General features: G+C 51.7%; 2 protein-coding genes across 2 annotated transcripts; both read left to right on the top strand.

The window, feature by feature from the left end:
• Positions 1–979: 979 nt before the first annotated feature.
• Positions 980–10921, top strand: P4HB (prolyl 4-hydroxylase subunit beta). Its single transcript, XM_064522928.1, has 11 exons — positions 980–1223; positions 1531–1737; positions 2628–2761; positions 2981–3118; positions 6273–6377; positions 6698–6823; positions 7267–7467; positions 8159–8279; positions 8465–8646; positions 9094–9180; positions 9853–10921. Exons 1-11 carry the CDS (start codon positions 1070–1072, stop codon positions 9937–9939), a joined length of 1542 nt encoding a protein of 513 aa, XP_064378998.1. The 5' UTR covers positions 980–1069; the 3' UTR covers positions 9940–10921.
• Positions 10922–13775: 2854 nt separating this feature from the next.
• On the top strand, positions 13776–15753 carry PPP1R27 (protein phosphatase 1 regulatory subunit 27). The gene is made up of 3 exons (XM_064522445.1): positions 13776–13953; positions 15070–15220; positions 15574–15753. Exons 1-3 carry the CDS (start codon positions 13776–13778, stop codon positions 15695–15697), a joined length of 453 nt encoding a protein of 150 aa, XP_064378515.1. The 3' UTR covers positions 15698–15753.
• Positions 15754–15984: the final 231 nt, after the last annotated feature.

The following is a 15984-nucleotide window of genomic DNA, read 5'->3' as shown; positions in this document are numbered from 1 at the left end:
CCTTGCTCTAGAGCAGGGGGATGGGACACGGCTGTGCGGTGGCGGCGAGGGCAGACGACCGAGCAGCTCAACCGTGATGACACTGCAGTCGCTGAACACGACGACTCCTGCCACTGGCAGCTCGTGTCCTTTTTCCCTGCTGCCAAGCGTCGCCGAACCCTGCTGCTCCCAGCAACGGGCAGGGAGCCAACATCACCCTCGGGCCAGCGGCACCGGCCCCTGCCTCACACTGGCCGCCCCTCAGGAGCAACGTGGCGGGGGCCCGGGGCCCTGCCGCATCCTGGCAGAGCCCCGGGGGAGCTGCTGCGGGGGCCGGCCGCCGCCACGGCACCGGGTAGGGTCTCGGCGGTGCCGTGGCGGCGCCATGGCGGCGGGGGTGTCAGGGCGGTGTCACGGTGGCGGTGGTGTGACAGTGGTGGTGGCACGGTGGCATCACGGCGGTGCCGCGGTGGCGGCCGCCCCGGCCAGCGGGGCTGGACTTCGCCCCGGCCTTGGCCCGCGGCGCCGCGCGGTGACGCGCCCGCGGTCACGTGCCCCAGGACGGTGCCTCCAGCGGGGACGTGCTGCCCCGCGCGCCGCCGGAAGCCCGCCTCCCCTTCCGGGTCGGTCACGCGGCGCTCGACGCGGCCCAGTCAGAATCCACCACGCAGGACTGCCGGCGCGGGCCGGGCGCATGCGCGCTGCCGCCCCCGCGGGGCCGCCCCAGTGCCACGTTCGAGAGCCGGCGGCCGCCGAATGGGCCGAGCGGCGCCCGGAAGGCGGTGCCGGCCTATCGCAGGCGACGCGGCGGAGGAAGGGCCCAGTCCCGGGGCACAGGAAAGGAGCGAGGCCCTTAGCCAACCAGCAGCGGCGGAGAGGGGGCGTGCCTAACTCGCCAGCGAATAGGAACCAGGGAGCGGCCCGGGCGCTGGGCCGGGCCAATGGCAGGCGGCGGCGACGCCAGGGCGGCGCGGCCAATGGGGCGCGGCGGCGGCGGGGAGGAGGCGGGTTTATAAGGGGGAGGCGGGCGCGGCGCGGCCCCTAGGCCCGACCCGCCGCCGCCGCTGCCGCTCGTGCCGCCGCCGCCATCATGAGGGTGCTGCGCGCGCTCGTGCCGCTGCTCTGCCTGCTGCCGCTCGGCCGCGCGCAGGCCGAGCCCGAGGAGGAGGACGGCGTCCTCGTGCTGCGCGCCGCCTCCTTCGAGCAGGCGCTGGCGGCCCACCGCTACCTGCTGGTGGAGTTCTGTGAGTCCCGCAGGGCCCGCCGGCGTCCGGGGGGAGGCCGGGCCCTGGTGGGGCCGGGGCGGCCGTGGGGGGGTGGCCCTTGCCCGGGGGGGCGGGCGGTGGCCGCGTCCTGGGGCCCGGGCGCGGCTGGGGCCTGGGCTCAGCCGGGGACCGGGAGGGCGTCGCTGAGGGGCGAGGCCGCGCCTGGGGAGTCACGTCCCGGGAGGGGTGGGGGCCCCGCCGGAGCGGAGGGCCTCGGGGTGCTCGGTGAGCGCTGAGGGCCGCGGCGGGGGGGGCCCGGCCCGTGCTGACGGCCGCTGTCCCGCAGACGCCCCGTGGTGCGGGCACTGCAAAGCCCTGGCGCCCGAGTACGTGAAGGCGGCGGCAAAGCTGAAGGAGGAGGGCTCCGAGATCCGGCTGGCCAAGGTGGACGCCACGGAGGAGTCGGAGCTGGCGCAGCAGTTCGGCGTGCGCGGCTACCCCACCATCAAGTTCTTCAAGAACGGGGACAAGGCCGCTCCCAAGGAGTACACCGGTGAGCGTGGGTCGCGGCCGGTCCCGGCGCGGGGAGCAGCAGCGTGGTAGCCGCGTCCTTGCACCTAGCCCAGTGCTCCTACGTGGCTGCTGCCGCTCTGACTGCGCGGCTGGACAAGGTCCACCGCGAAAGCGAGGCTGCTGCTGGCGCCCTGGGAGGCAACTTCTGCCTTAGCCAGGAAACGTCAGGGGCAGCAGGATGTGCAGCACAGGTACTTTAACGTGGGGATTGTAGGTGTGCGTTTTTAACTCTATTTCCTTAGCGTGATGAGGAGCTCTGCTGCATGGTGCAGTGAGGAAAATGTTAAGGATCAAGTCTGAGCTGAACAGACTTCCTAACCTAAAGCTGGGGAAATTCATATTAGAGCTAAAGCAGATGAAATAGTATTTGTGTAGGAAAGCAACGCAGTTCAATTGCTTTGTTGCTGCTTGACTTTACTGAAGCAACGTAGCACCGAGAGTTGAGGAAGAGTGCTTGGGCAGTTGTGTATAGTAGCCAAAAGAAACCTTAAGACCAAGGTGGTCTTATCAAGACCAAAACTGAACACATAACAAAATCTTGCTGAACTGAGCCACAGTGTGCTGGACTCCTACAGACAAGATGCAGAGTACTGATTTTGAAAGGAGAAGGTGATGTATTTACATGAAAATTTTCAATATCTTGGAGGAGTGTTGCATTGTTGATAATGCCGATCAAAGTTTAAGAATGTTAATGTTTACGGGTCAGCGTAGGTACACTAGGAGTGAAAGGAAAAGAGTTGCACAAATGATGTCCTGATTCTTCCTGACCTCTAGGCTAGCTGCTGAACAGTCTCTCAAAATTCAAAATGTTTTTCCTGCTGAAGTTTAAGAACACAAAAGTGAATCAGTGTTCTTATCTTTCTGGTGTAGCTGGCAGAGAAGCAGATGATATTGTCAGCTGGCTGAAGAAACGCACTGGTCCAGCTGCAACTACTCTGACAGATGCTGCTGCTGCAGAGACATTAGTGGATTCCAGTGAAGTGGTTGTGATCGGCTTCTTTAAGGTAGAGTTTGCTTACATCTGATAGGCTATTGTATATGTTTTGTGTCTTTTCTGCTTTCTGCCCAATGGGAACCTGACAGCTGGGGAGGCCTCTTCATAAGTTGTGAAACACTTACTGTCCTGCCTTACTTGATCTTCAGGTTCTCTGGCTGGTAAACCCCGCAAACTTTTTGCTTCGGCTTGACGTATCCCAAGTGAAACACCTTTCTTTATTCTCCAGGATTTGGCAGCAGATGCTGCCAAGGAGTTTTTGCTGGCGGCAGAATCCATTGATGACATTCCTTTCGGGATCTCGTCCAGTGCTGATGTCTTCTCAAAGTACGAGCTTAGCAAAGATGGAGTTGTCCTCTTCAAGAAGGTATGGGTTGATGTGAAGTGTGAGCACCAGATTAAGCTTGTGTTTTCTGCCTGTTCTTACCTTTTCTCTAATCAGAGAGCTAGGTTTGAATGAGGTCAACGATCCGCTACTGTATGAAACTATAAAAGATTCTGTGCAGTCAAACTAGTAATTTCCACCCTCAGAGCCTGGGGGGAGGGAGAGGAGCGGAGCCCACGGTCTCTTTGCAGGGCGCGGCCCCGCTGCAGAGCCCGGTGTTCCTCTGCAGGGGCCCTCAGTCAGCAGAGGGCAGCATTGTTGGTCTCCTGGCCCATCTCTGCTCCCAGAGCCGCCTGGATTTTGGATCCAAAGTATTACTTCAGTCTTGCTTTCCTGTTTCTCAAATATCTGTCTGCGGTGCAGATGGTCAGTGTGATCTTTGAAATATTTATCACCATAACTAATGAGGTTTCCTTTGCCCCTTATCAAACTTTGAAGGTCTTAAACAGAACAGCAGCCAAGTTCTTGCTGGCTTCCCATGATGTTCTGTTTGCTTGTGACTTAGCAAAGTTGCTTTAAAAGTACCTGGTGTTAACCTCTGTTGCAGTCAGTTGGTGGCTGTGCCCGAGAGGCATGCGTGTTCGATGTCTCTTCAAATTGCTGTGAGTTCCACTGCATAGTGATTACAGCGAGGTTTATAAGAGGATTTGCAGTTTCAGCTGGGTAGGTTGGGGCAGTTGTGTTACATGTAAAGGGGTGCTGGTGATCCACAGAATCAAATAAATTTACTGATGCCTTTTACTTATTAAAATCCTCATTATCAGATGAAGTTCTAGGTTTGGGAAGATAAGCAGTAGCATCAAGTCTGAAGAACCTCTTATATGGGGAGCAGTAAGGCAGGACAGAAAGCTGCTTTGGGTTTGGACTGATTAAACTTGTAAGTACAAAGGTCAGTCTGACCTATCTGACCTAAGACAAGCTACAGGGTTTCATGATTTCTTACCTCATTCTCTTCATTCAGCTAAAATAGCTTATTTTATTCCACTACTCCTCTGAAATTGTAGCTTAGTTTTTATGATGTTAGGAGTTTGTATCCTGAAATTAATTCAGAGGTTCCTCAGACCAGATTAACTAAGGGTGCAAGTTAGATTCTCTGGCTAAGAACTTCCAAATGCTAGGATCTCCCAACTGGAATAGTGTGTGGGGGGAGACAGGCAGCAAGCTAAACAATATTTTGTTATTGAGTCACTTACTACCTGTACTTTGTTCTCCAGCATGTATAGCTGTGCTTATGTAATCTCTTCATATACTCTCCTCATGGTTAATGCTAAGTTGAAATAACTGTTTGCAGGGATTTTCTTGCCTTTTATTCTTGTCCTTTGACAAATGCTCAAGTCTAAAATGAAATGTTCCTCTAGAACTGGCATTCTCTTTGCTGGCAGCTGTGGGGAGTGCTACTGTCAGATTTGGAGTTGGGCACCATACTCAACTGCTTTGAAGTAGCTAGGTTACAGCTAGGACTTCCAGCACTGATAAATTGACCCTGTTTTTTATTTGTACATTATATGTATACTTTTATATGTTTAATTCTCTGCAGTGTGTTCCACAGTCTCAGATGCCTAAGGGACAAAAAAGGACTTTGATTTCATTTGATGTACTATCTTCTAACACAAGTTCTTTTGAGCTTTGTTGCTATTTTCTCCACTTATGAAGAACTGAGGCAATGGCATGACCATTCCGTAATAGTAAAGAAATTCTCAAACCATTTTCCATAATTTTAGTCAGCTTGAGCATATCTGGAATTAAAAGCAGTTCTGTTCCTGGCAACCTCTATGTTAAAAATGTATTGGGAGAGGAAGAACCTTGGCTGGAAAAGCAGTTCATGAGCTGAAGATGGGCCGTAAGGTGCTGTGGAAGTAACCTGCTCTATGGGAGAAAGACGACAGGATGCCTTCCAGCCTTTGAACATCACTCCTTGTTCTTGTCTCAATGCTATGTCGTGGTAGTGGCATGAGAGCTCTAAAAATATGTCCAGTCTCCCCCAAACCAAGGTGAAAATGGGCAGTAATGGTGATCAAATATGGGTGCATAAGAACCAGTCTGCTGTTTATTTTACCAGCAGTTATATGTCTCTGGAATTTGGCTCAGCTTCCTGCAGCTAGTCAGGCGTACATTGAGAATGTTTGTTGGCTAGTCATTCTTGCCTCATTCTTTGTGCGAGTTGTCCAGACTTGCACAGACCCTGAAACAACCATTTTGAAGGCATTAAGGAGGTGGTCAGCACTCTTTAAAGTATTTATAAAGTTCTTTTCCAAAGTTAAATGTTTTGCTCAGCTTTTCAGCTGAGATTGATATGCTTTTTCTAACTCAGGGTTATTTGAGCTCACTATCTTGCCTCTGCCAGTAACTCCAGCATTGCACTGCCATGGGACCGTGGTGGTATCCTGCACATCCTCTCTTTAACCTTGATGGTCCTCTGCTGCTTTTCCCTTTCCAGGCTACCAGAGATGGTTCTGAGAATTCTGGTCAGTGATACAGGTGTTGCCCTAATATGTTAAAAGGGATTTGGCATCTGTAACAAATGTGCGTGTTAAACATGTGCTGTTGCCTCTCTAACAATAGAGGCTGAAACAACCCCACAGAGCTGAGTAAATTGCTGTTTACTTTCGCTGCATGGTGTGGACTTTGCTGTCAGGCTTCTTTGGTAGTACTGTCTGGTTTATGCGTGTGCCTCTGTGCTGACACTGCTGATTCCTGCTAGGCAGAAAGCTGCCCATATTCTGGTACTAACTGGCACTTGTGGTAGCTTCTTGCTGGTCTACCTAATGCCATCTACGATTTTGTAAGGCAGCTATTAAATTAGCCCTCCTTGGTAAGCCAATTAGCAAATGGTTTCATGATCATGCAGATCAATGCAAAGATCTAGGTTGAATGTCTGTCTTGTTGCTGCTCACCTTTTGCTGTTCAGGGTGATTTAGGACCTTGCTTGCGTGGAAGATGAGTACGTTGATCCAGATTGTATGTGAAAATGTGCTGACCTTGTTGAGAGATGGAAGTCTGTTCTGAATACGTGCAGCTGGGATCCATCAAGGCAGTGATTCTAGTGCGAATGTATCTTGAAAGAAATTCTATGGAATATAGAAGGGTAACATGTTCTAATGCAAGAATATAATTTGAGATGACCTTGTTTTTGCAGTTTGATGAAGGCCGTAACAACTTTGAAGGGGATCTCACGAAAGAGAACTTACTGAACTTCATCAAGTCTAACCAATTGCCTCTGGTCATAGAGTTCACCGAACAGGTAGGTCTTTAGATATTTGGTCAGCTCTCTTTCTATAGCCATGGTATGATTACAGCTTAGTTTAAAAACGTAGTTTGTGTGGTCTCGTTTTGTCTTGGAGCAGTTTGGGGTTATGGAGGGGTCTAATAACTATGTAGGTTACATTAGAGCTATATTGCGTAAGGGAAGAACACCGGGAAAAAGGATGCATAAGTTTGGTGTTCAAAGCAGTCCTGTGCTGTTGGAGACTTCTGTGGTCTAGTCAAAATGGCGGAACCCTGCTGGCCTTGCCACTGCGATTACTTCTCTTCCAAAAATAAAGTTTATTTTCTATTCCTCAGACTGCTCCTAAAATCTTTGGAGGAGAGATTAAGACTCATATTCTGCTGTTCTTACCAAAAAGTGTGTCTGATTATCAAGAGAAACTGGACAACTTCAAGACTGCAGCTGGAAGCTTCAAAGGGAAGGTGAGATGGATTTCTTGGATTAAGAATTCAGTGACCACCTCCTGCAGACTGCCTGCCTTATAGCTACTTTACCGCTGTGGAGGAAGAGTGGAAGCTCCAGCTCTCTCTACTTGTGTTTCTTGATAATAGGTGGCTGCGTCACTTACTGGCTTGAACAGTTACGCAAGCCAGTATGTACGGAAAAGCAGTCAACTCTGACTTTCCTTCTTGTGAGTGTAAATCTGACTGTGCTGTAATCAGCATTAGTGCCAGGTCTGCTTGCATGCTGCTTCAACCATTGCGGTGCCAGCATTTGTACTCTGACAAGGTGCCCTTTTAGTGGGCTTGGAGAAGGAAGGGTCGGGGCAGTTTAGCTGCTATCTATGCAGGTGTTCTTGCAAAAGTATCATTAGCCCAAAGGTACTTGTCTTCACCATACTGCTTTTGATTTTTTTCCTCCAAAGATCCTGTTCATATTCATAGATAGCGATCACAGTGACAACCAGAGGATTTTGGAATTTTTTGGCCTAAAGAAGGAAGAATGTCCTGCTGTACGTTTGATCACACTGGAGGAAGAAATGACCAAATACAAACCTGAATCAGATGACCTCACAGCAGATAAGATCAAAGAGTTCTGTAATAAGTTCCTGGAGGGCAAGATAAAGGTAATGAAGATGAATGTTGGTGATATTCCTACTTCCTACTGGTTAAGCAAACATTTAATTCCTCACAGTTTTTTTGTTTTTTTGTGTGTAATATGCAAGTCATCTGGAGCAAATCCTTCCAGCTACCTTGCAGAATACCTGTTGGGCTTTGTGCTGAGAAACAAAGGGCAAAACCACTGGGGCATGAAGGCTGTAGGGAAGCAGTTATATACTGGTACCTGAGTATAGCCAGAGTGTGCACTTTCTGCTGCTTAGGGGAACTGTGCTGTTTATCCAGCTGTTCCTTCTGTTAGTAAGCTGTGGAAGGTGTTTAACTTTTGTGTGGCAGAGAGAGCTTAACAGCCTTCAGCTCTAACCTCCTGGAGGTAGCTGTGTGTAACTGTAGTCCAGTAGTGGCTGTTTAGCTAAACTCAGTCATGTGGGAATGACATAGTCAGCAATTAATGTTTCCTTCCTGCAGAGCTAAATTGCAGTTCTCTCCACAAGAGCATCTGTTGTTCAGGCTTGTTCAGGGTGGGGAATAGACTTTCTGTAAGAGAAAGAGGAGGCAACTGATTCATCTGATTGCTTATAGCCTATGATTGAGACGCTCAGATTGAATAAACTGGTGTTTTCTTGGATGTGTAACTGCTTGTATATTCCAAGCAGCTCTATAGCAAACTGGATCTTTAAATTTGACTTCTTATTCCAGCCCCACCTGATGAGCCAGGATCTTCCTGAAGACTGGGACAGCCAGCCTGTAAAAGTCCTAGTTGGGAAGAATTTTGAAGATGTTGTTTTTGATGAGAATAAGAATGTCTTTGTAGAGTTCTGTAAGTATCTTTCAACAGCTGGTTCCAAGTAACTGGCATGAAAGGGGTGCCAAGAAACTTGGAGGGCTACAGTTAGGGAGAAAGCATCTTCTGATGGAATCCAAGCCACCAAGGGAATGCATCAGTTGAAAAGATTAGCATGTGAACTAGATTGTTTGGTGCTAGCTCTGTTTTTTAATTAACAGATGCCCCCTGGTGTGGTCACTGTAAGCAGCTCGCTCCTATCTGGGACAAGCTTGGAGAGACCTACAAGGACCATGAGAACATTGTCATTGCCAAGATGGACTCAACAGCCAATGAAGTAGAGGCAGTGAAAATCCACAGCTTCCCCACACTCAAGTTCTTCCCTGCAGGCTCTGGCAGAAATGTAAGGCAGCTGGCCTCTATATAGTTCATATAACAAGGGAGCACTAGAAATGTTTAGTGGTCTGCTTTTGTTCTCTGTTTCGGAAAAAGGCTTGTGGGAGGGCTCTCCATTTTGTAGGGATGGAACACGTCAGAACAAGTCTACAGAACATCTGAGACCCTTTTGGGGGGCTGGGTTGTAGGAAAGTTTGGGGGGAAGTGGGAATGGGGGAAAAGAGGGAAGTATAGCAGAGGACAGTGTGCTCATCTGCAGGCTATTCTCTCCTCGCAGTGATCTCTGAAGTCTAGTGGCTGAGCTGTTTTCCTTCGTCTCATATGGGTGAAGGTGAATTTTTAAATTCCCTTTTGCTTGGCATGTTAACTGTTGCTCAGAAAGAGAATTCTCCTCTCCAGGGGTGTGGTTCCCTATGTGCCCATAACCATTATCTTGATGTTTTCTCCTGTGTAGGTAATTGACTATAACGGGGAGCGGACACTAGAAGGCTTCAAAAAATTCTTGGAGAGTGGAGGTCAGGATGGCGCGGCTGCTGATGATGTGAGTAATGTGAACTAATACAGCGCTTTGGGCAGGGAGAATGTGGAGCGTGGGCTGGATCTGCTGCAGCATATGAATTCTAAGTGCTAAATAAGATCCTGAGCTTTGTGGTGGGAAAGGATATTGGTGGCGAATAAAAGTGTAGTCACATCATAAACTGTGACCTGTCTGTTCAGTTGTGCCTTGCTAGCTGCTGGCCTGTAATGGACTCTATTTAGAACACTTGGGTTGGGTGTGAAATAATGGCCACTTGGGAGTCATAAACACAAGTGCATGGAAACCACTGGTACTGCAGCCTCTAAACCCTGCACAAGCTGTCTCTCTGGTTGTCATGCAAACTGCTGAAGCAGTTAGGGCTTGCTCTTTTTTTTTTGAGAACTCTTGCCCAACACCTGGAACTTCAGCAATATGATGAACATTACCATGCGGAACATTTAGTTGGAAGTTCCTCCCCTGTCTGGAGGGAGAGGGTGTTACAGGTGCAGGTATTGGCTTCAGGGGTTTCTGGTCTTCAATTTTTCTCAAATATGGAGCTCTTGATTGAAGCCTCTGGATTGTTTGCTAACATGGCAGCAGAGGACACAGTAGATGGATCAGAGAAACTGTTCTGTGCTTAGTTTTGGATCTGCTTAAGGTGACAGAAACCAGCAGTTATCTTTATATTCTATACAGGATCTGGAGGACCTGGAGACAGATGAAGAAACGGACCTTGAGGAAGCTGATGATGATGACCAGAAAATCCAGAAAGATGAATTGTAAAGAGAAGACTGATCTGCATCACCCAAAAATCAGACACTAAACTGGCTGCTGTTATGCAGTCCAGTGAGTCCAGAAACCCATTAAGATTTAAAGCAGAAGGCGAGTGACTGGAAATCCAGGGATTGGCTTTTAAAGTAACACTTCACCCTCACTTGTCTGTACGCTTGACTGTCTTTTCTTTCTTTTCAGTTTTGAGAAGGGATCTGTCACTAGGTAGCCATCCCAGCCAGCTGGGCTCATCTTTTTTTTATTGTGATGTACTTTTTTGTACATGGCTTTTGTTTCAAGTATTCTGTTCTTCTGGGTAGAAGCAGGTTGTGAAGTGGTAGCATGAGTTTAATTGCGCAGCGTTTTGGAGCCTTGCCACTAACATCTTCCATGAAAGCTTTTTCCTTTTTTCTTTTAAATCTAAAGATCGTAGTTTATTTCTCCACCTGGCAGAGTCCTCAGTTGTCTCAGCTGTTCTTCCCTGGAGTCAGCCTTCAGTGTATGTAGGGGAGAGAGGCAGTTGGCTGATTGCATCATTCTGGTGAAAGATGGATATGAAGATGCTTCTCTACATGCTGGCCAGATCGTTTTCCCTCTGCTTTAAGACATTTGGAGATGACTATTCCAAATACCTGGAAGGGCGGAATACTGTGCACTGGCTGTGGCAGGCTCTGGAGGGTGGAGATGATGGCTGGCTCACCAGCTTAGACAAGACCTAGCTGTGTTGCCACCCCTTTGATCAAATGCAAAACTGTTTTGCAATCACTTTCCATGCATTATTTTGAATGGGTTGACCAGGCCAGTCAGGGTGGTGCGGGAGGGCCTGATAAAACATGGCAAACAGGACACTTAAGATTACTGGGTTTTGGGGAGGAACTTGAACTTTGGGGAGTGCCTCAAAAGCCTGAGCAGAATCAGGCTGGTTCTTAGCATTCCGCTACAATAACATTGGAGCTGAATTTGTTGGCCAAATAAAGTTGAGATTTTAATACTATTATGTCTCTTTGCCTTTTTCAAAACAGAGCTAATATTATTTGGACTCGATCTTAAAGCGGATCAGGATTCTAGGATGATTCTCAGAGGATTCTGCCAAAATGTTGGAAGAGATCATCAGCTTTTCACTAAGCTTGCGCTAAATACCATGTTTTGAGAGAAACTAGAATTTCTAAACACTTCCAGTTCTGCAGATGGCTTTGTGATGCCTTTAATACAAATGTTTTTAGGTTGTCTCTCCAGTCTATAAAGGAAAACAATCTAATGTCCAGACTAAATCAGTTTGTGCAGGCAGACAACTAACAGCTCTGTTAGCAGCAAGACAACACAGGCTTGGGCTTTGAAAATAAGCAGCTCTGGTTGCCAGCTGGCTTAAGGTGATAGGACCTCATTGCTCTGAAGCAGTTAACCAAGGAATTGGCATTCAGGGAAACCTGGGACTGTCTGCAGCTCTGCTGTTCAGGCTCACATGATGCAGTGAGCTATACTGCTATTTCCAAACTGGTCACTTACTGTTGAAAATATTTTTGTAAGGAAATATGCTATAAATGTCACATGGGGAGGGGATAGTGAACCTGGAGGCCAGTTCAGGAGGCTACTGACTCCTGTCACCTGATGTGTGTGCACTGGAGTTGTAGAATAAAGGCTCATTCAACATTTGGCTGCAATGCCAGCTCCTACCTTCTGCTGTGGTTCTCCCTGGAAATAGAGGGGGAGAGTCCTAAGTTGGTGTGCACAAACATTCAGAATAGAAGTAGCGACCTGTACTGAACGGGATATCACTGAGCCATGGGATCAGTGAACAGTGTTAACTGCTGCCTGTTCTGTTAGTAATTAGTCATGTTCTCTACGCTGACTCTTACCTGTGGCTAGATGGAGAAGGATCTTTGAAGATAAATCCTTCCAGGGCTACAACTTCATGTCTAAAGGTGGGCGGTAGACTTGCTTCTAGTGCAGCCCAATTGTCAATGCCATACCTGAACAGAACAGGCAGTCCTAGCAGCATCTGCTCCTGAATTGGGGCTGATGACTGGTACCTGCTTCTGAGTAAGAAAAGCTGCTTTGGTTTTGGAGTGGAGAGGAGGGAGGGCTGTTCTTAAGAAATTCCACTGGAAGGCTCTTGGCTAGGAATCGACTCAAAAAGCTCCATTTTTGTGGAGCCAGTTAAAAAGTGTAAACCAGGCTAAGCTCTGTGATTGTCCTCTGGTAACAGTCTGGGACCTGGCATGCTCAGTTTGGGGGGGGGGGGGGGGGGGCTTTTCCTCATGTACGAAGGCTGCTCCAGCAGAGTAGGACTCTGTCAGAGTCATCCTCTGTATACAGCTAATTGCTGTTCCAGGGAAACTGTCCAAAGGAGTTCTCTCTCCATAACAGTGTTCAGCTTCCCATCGCATGGTATTCTGTATGTCTGAAGTATGGCTGAGTGAAGATGCTCAGCAAAACATCAAGCAATTTGCTAGAACATGAACAAATGCAGTTCTCAGGTGTTGTGAACTGATTCCTACCTGTCAGCCTTATCCCTGGCAGGAGTTCAGTAGGGTAAGTTGTAAAGTGGCAGAATGACTTTTCTGTGACTCTGTCTTTCCTCACAGGGTGGGGGGTCGTCGTCTTGGTTGAACGGGCTGCAATAGTATGAAGTAGAGCACGCTATGTTCACTTATCTGAAATGACCAAACCTATGATGGGGGAGAAAGGATGGAGGAGCAGTTGTTGCTTGAACCCTTGGCTGTTGGCTGGTGTGAAAGACTCCTCAGTGAGCAGACAGCCCATTTCAGCCCTTTGACAACTAGAGCTGGGCAGTAACGAATGGAGGACCTATCTGGTGGTGGTGCTGTCCCTTGGGTATTCTTCTGAAGCTGTTCTGCAGAAGCCTACCCTCATGCAGTAGTTGCACTTGGAGCCTTAGAGTTCAAAGTTTTAAGCAGGACTACAGCACTGAACCCCATAGCCTGGCGTTTTACTCTTCTGTCCGTCTGCATCGCTGATGATATCCGACAGGCTGGCGGTGTGCTCTGTGCTTCGCTGTACTCCTGTCTTGCAGTCGTGCTGGGCGGCATGGCTCATTCTGCTCCCTTTCAGGTCATCTGATGCAACTGCCGGAGAGTGACTTAGCTCTGAATGTATTTGGCACCATAGCTCTGACATGTTTGTTACTCTGGCTAATCAGCATGTGGTGGCTGGTTCCCCTCACTGGGCGATAAAGGGGTTGTGTCTTTTCCCGGTTTGGTGGGGGGAGACAGCACTTGCTGCTGGGAAGTCCTGTTTCCAGGCCCTTGGGCTCCTCTGAAGGGCTATCCATGCACAAGCAACATCAGATTTGACCCTTGGATGGGCACATCAACAGGTGGGTGGTAAGATGAGACACCAACTTCTGCCCAAAAGTGGGAGGCTGCAGGCCTGGGCGGCTCAATTACAAAGTATCATGGCAAATAGCATGAGCTGCATGTCCTCAAAATAGCCCGCAGGAGCCTATATAACGAGATGCCCCTGGAGAACCATCAGTCCTGGGCCAAGAGCCTGCGAGTGAACCGTGTGTGCCCAGCGCCATCTCCCGCGTGCCGCATGGGAGTGTGCTGAGAGCCTGGGGGACTCGGTGCTTCCCGTTTGCCTGAGGAGGGACAGGCAGCTGGCGGAAAGGACCCACGCTTCAGAACAGGCGGAGCAGCAGAGGCGCAGGTTCCATCGCACCTGACTTAATGAAGAGCTGACCTGAAAAGTTCAAGGGGAGAAAGCAGTGCTTCGAGGCCAGCAAGTGGAAGGGCTGAGGGTTGCCCAGCTCCGGCTGTTCTTGCAGCCTGCCCCCACATGCCCCTGCCCTTCCTCCTCTTTCCCAGTGACTCAATGCTGCTGTCAGCATGAAGGACTATTATCCAGTCTCAATGCCTCGGTACGCCAGGAGATGGAGAGCCTCTCGCACTGTCCACTTTCCCAATGATGTCGTCTTTCAGGACCACATCAGGCAGGGGGACCTGGAACAGGTGGGCAGATTTATACGCACCAGGAAGGTCACTTTGGACACCATCTACCCTTCCGGTGAGTGCTCTTGGGGTTGGCAGCGCTGAAATCCATGTGGCAGCGTGGCTTGGCTGGGCTGCAAGGGAGAAGATGGAGAATGGTGAGGCTGGGCACAGACCGTGGGCCGCCCCTGGCAGGGTGACAGGCTGAAATCAAGCTGTTTTCCTGCCTAGTGAGGTGTACCACCCCCAGGTATTGCCAGGTAGGGCCCGGAGAGCCCTGTGTCAGTGCCCCAGCATCTCCCCCTACCAACGTGGCCAGCGTTTGCTGCAGGAAAGGGGGAAGCTCACCATCTGGGTCCCCTCAAAGCATGACGTTGCACCTACAGTATGGTGTGACCTAGAAAAGCAGCAGGCAAAAAAGATAATGATAAAGAAAGCATAGGCTAATAGCTAGAGGACTGGACAACACAGGGGGACTCTGGTTTTCTGTCTTGGTTTGGAGAGGAGTGGGGAGAAGCCAAGTTCTGGGTTTCATGCCTGGCTCTGTCGGTTTCCCACAAACGCTGTTCTCCCTCTCGTGCACGCATGGATCTGCAGACTTGCAGAATAAATGCTGGAGAAGAAGGCGTTGCAGCATGTTTGCACCCAGCTTCACTAGAAACTGCTCAGGGAATGCCTCGATCCACACTGGCTGGTGCGAGCCCAGATCCGTCTCTTTCCTGTGCTGTGGCCTCAGCTTCTGCTGTCACGCGGCCGTGGAGATGTTGTCTCAGAGGACCGTGGGCTCCCTCCTGGCTGTACTGATTGCTTCATTGCTGGCTCTGTGGGGAACTTGCATAACTGGGACAGAGCAGGACCTGTGAGACACGTCGGGGGGTGCTCTGGGGGCCTGGCAGGGGCTCGGGGCAGGCTCCGGTGTGGCTCCCCCTCCCAACGGCTCTGCCTCACCGGGCAGGGGCGATGGGGCTGCTCCTTCTGAAATGGGGCATTTACACTGCAAAAGGGGCACCGAGTCCTGTGGTGGATCCTTTCACTTCCCCAAAGAGAGAGCCCTCGTCCCTTCCCCTAACCGTCTTCTCCCTCTAAGGGGGGTCTGCTGGCACCCCTCTCTGGGGCGCGGGCAAGGTGCAGGCAGGCTCGCGGCGCCAGGGGCTGCTGCCCAGTGCAGGGCTGACGAGCCCCCTCTCCCCAGGCATGGCCGCCCTCCACGAAGCCGTGCTCACGGGGAACCTCGACTGCGTCAAGCTCCTGGTGAAGTACGGCGCCGACATCCACCAGAGAGACGAGAACGGCTGGACGCCCCTGCACATGGCCTGCAGCGACGGCTACGCGGACATAGCCAGGTGAGGAGCCCCCCGCCGGGGCGGACGCCGGGGCGGCCGTGGAGCCGCGCCGTGGTGCCGGGTCGGCTGCGGGCCCTGCTCCATGGCGCCGGGGCGGCTGCGGGGCTGGCCAGGCCCTGCTCCACAGTGCCGGGTCGGCTGCGGGCCCTGCTCCATGGCACCGAGGCAGCTGCGGGGCTGGCCAGGCCCTGCTCCATGGCGCCGGGGCGGCTGCGGGCCCTGCTCCATGGCGCCGGGGCGGCTGCGGGCCCCGCTCCCGCACGGTGCCCGTGGGGCGTCCTGCCCGCGGGTCGGGGCGAGGCGGGGACGTGGAGGGGCCCCGGCGCCGGCCCTCACGGCCCCGCTCCTGGCAGGTACCTCATCTCCCTCGGGGCCAGCCCGGAGGCCACCAACGACGCCGGGGAGAAGCCCGCGGACCTCGTGGACCCCGAGTACAAGGAGCTGGTGCAGCTCTTCGAGGCCGCCACCATGGACTGAGGCCGGGCGGGGGGTCGCAGGGAGCAGCGGGCCTCGCTCCGGGCCTCCGAGCAGCGGCGGCGGGGCCACGCCACCCACCGCGGGGCGGCAGCGGCGGCGCCTGGGCTGGGCCCGGGCCGGCGGCACCCGGGGGAGAGGCGGGGGGCGGCTCCGCGGCGCCTCTCGGGGGCCGCTTTGTACTTTTCCAATAAAGCACCTTGGATTCGGCCTGTGCGGTCCCTGTGCGGCGGGGGGGGCCGGGCCGGGCCGGGGGAACGGGGCGAGACCGGGGCCGGGGCGGGGGAAAC

This window comes from Dromaius novaehollandiae, chromosome 18 (assembly GCF_036370855.1).
Source record: "Dromaius novaehollandiae isolate bDroNov1 chromosome 18, bDroNov1.hap1, whole genome shotgun sequence".
Lineage (NCBI taxonomy): Eukaryota > Metazoa > Chordata > Aves > Casuariiformes > Dromaiidae > Dromaius > Dromaius novaehollandiae.
The sequence above is the reverse complement of the archived record's forward strand: the minus strand, read 5'-3'. Positions and strand labels throughout refer to the sequence as shown.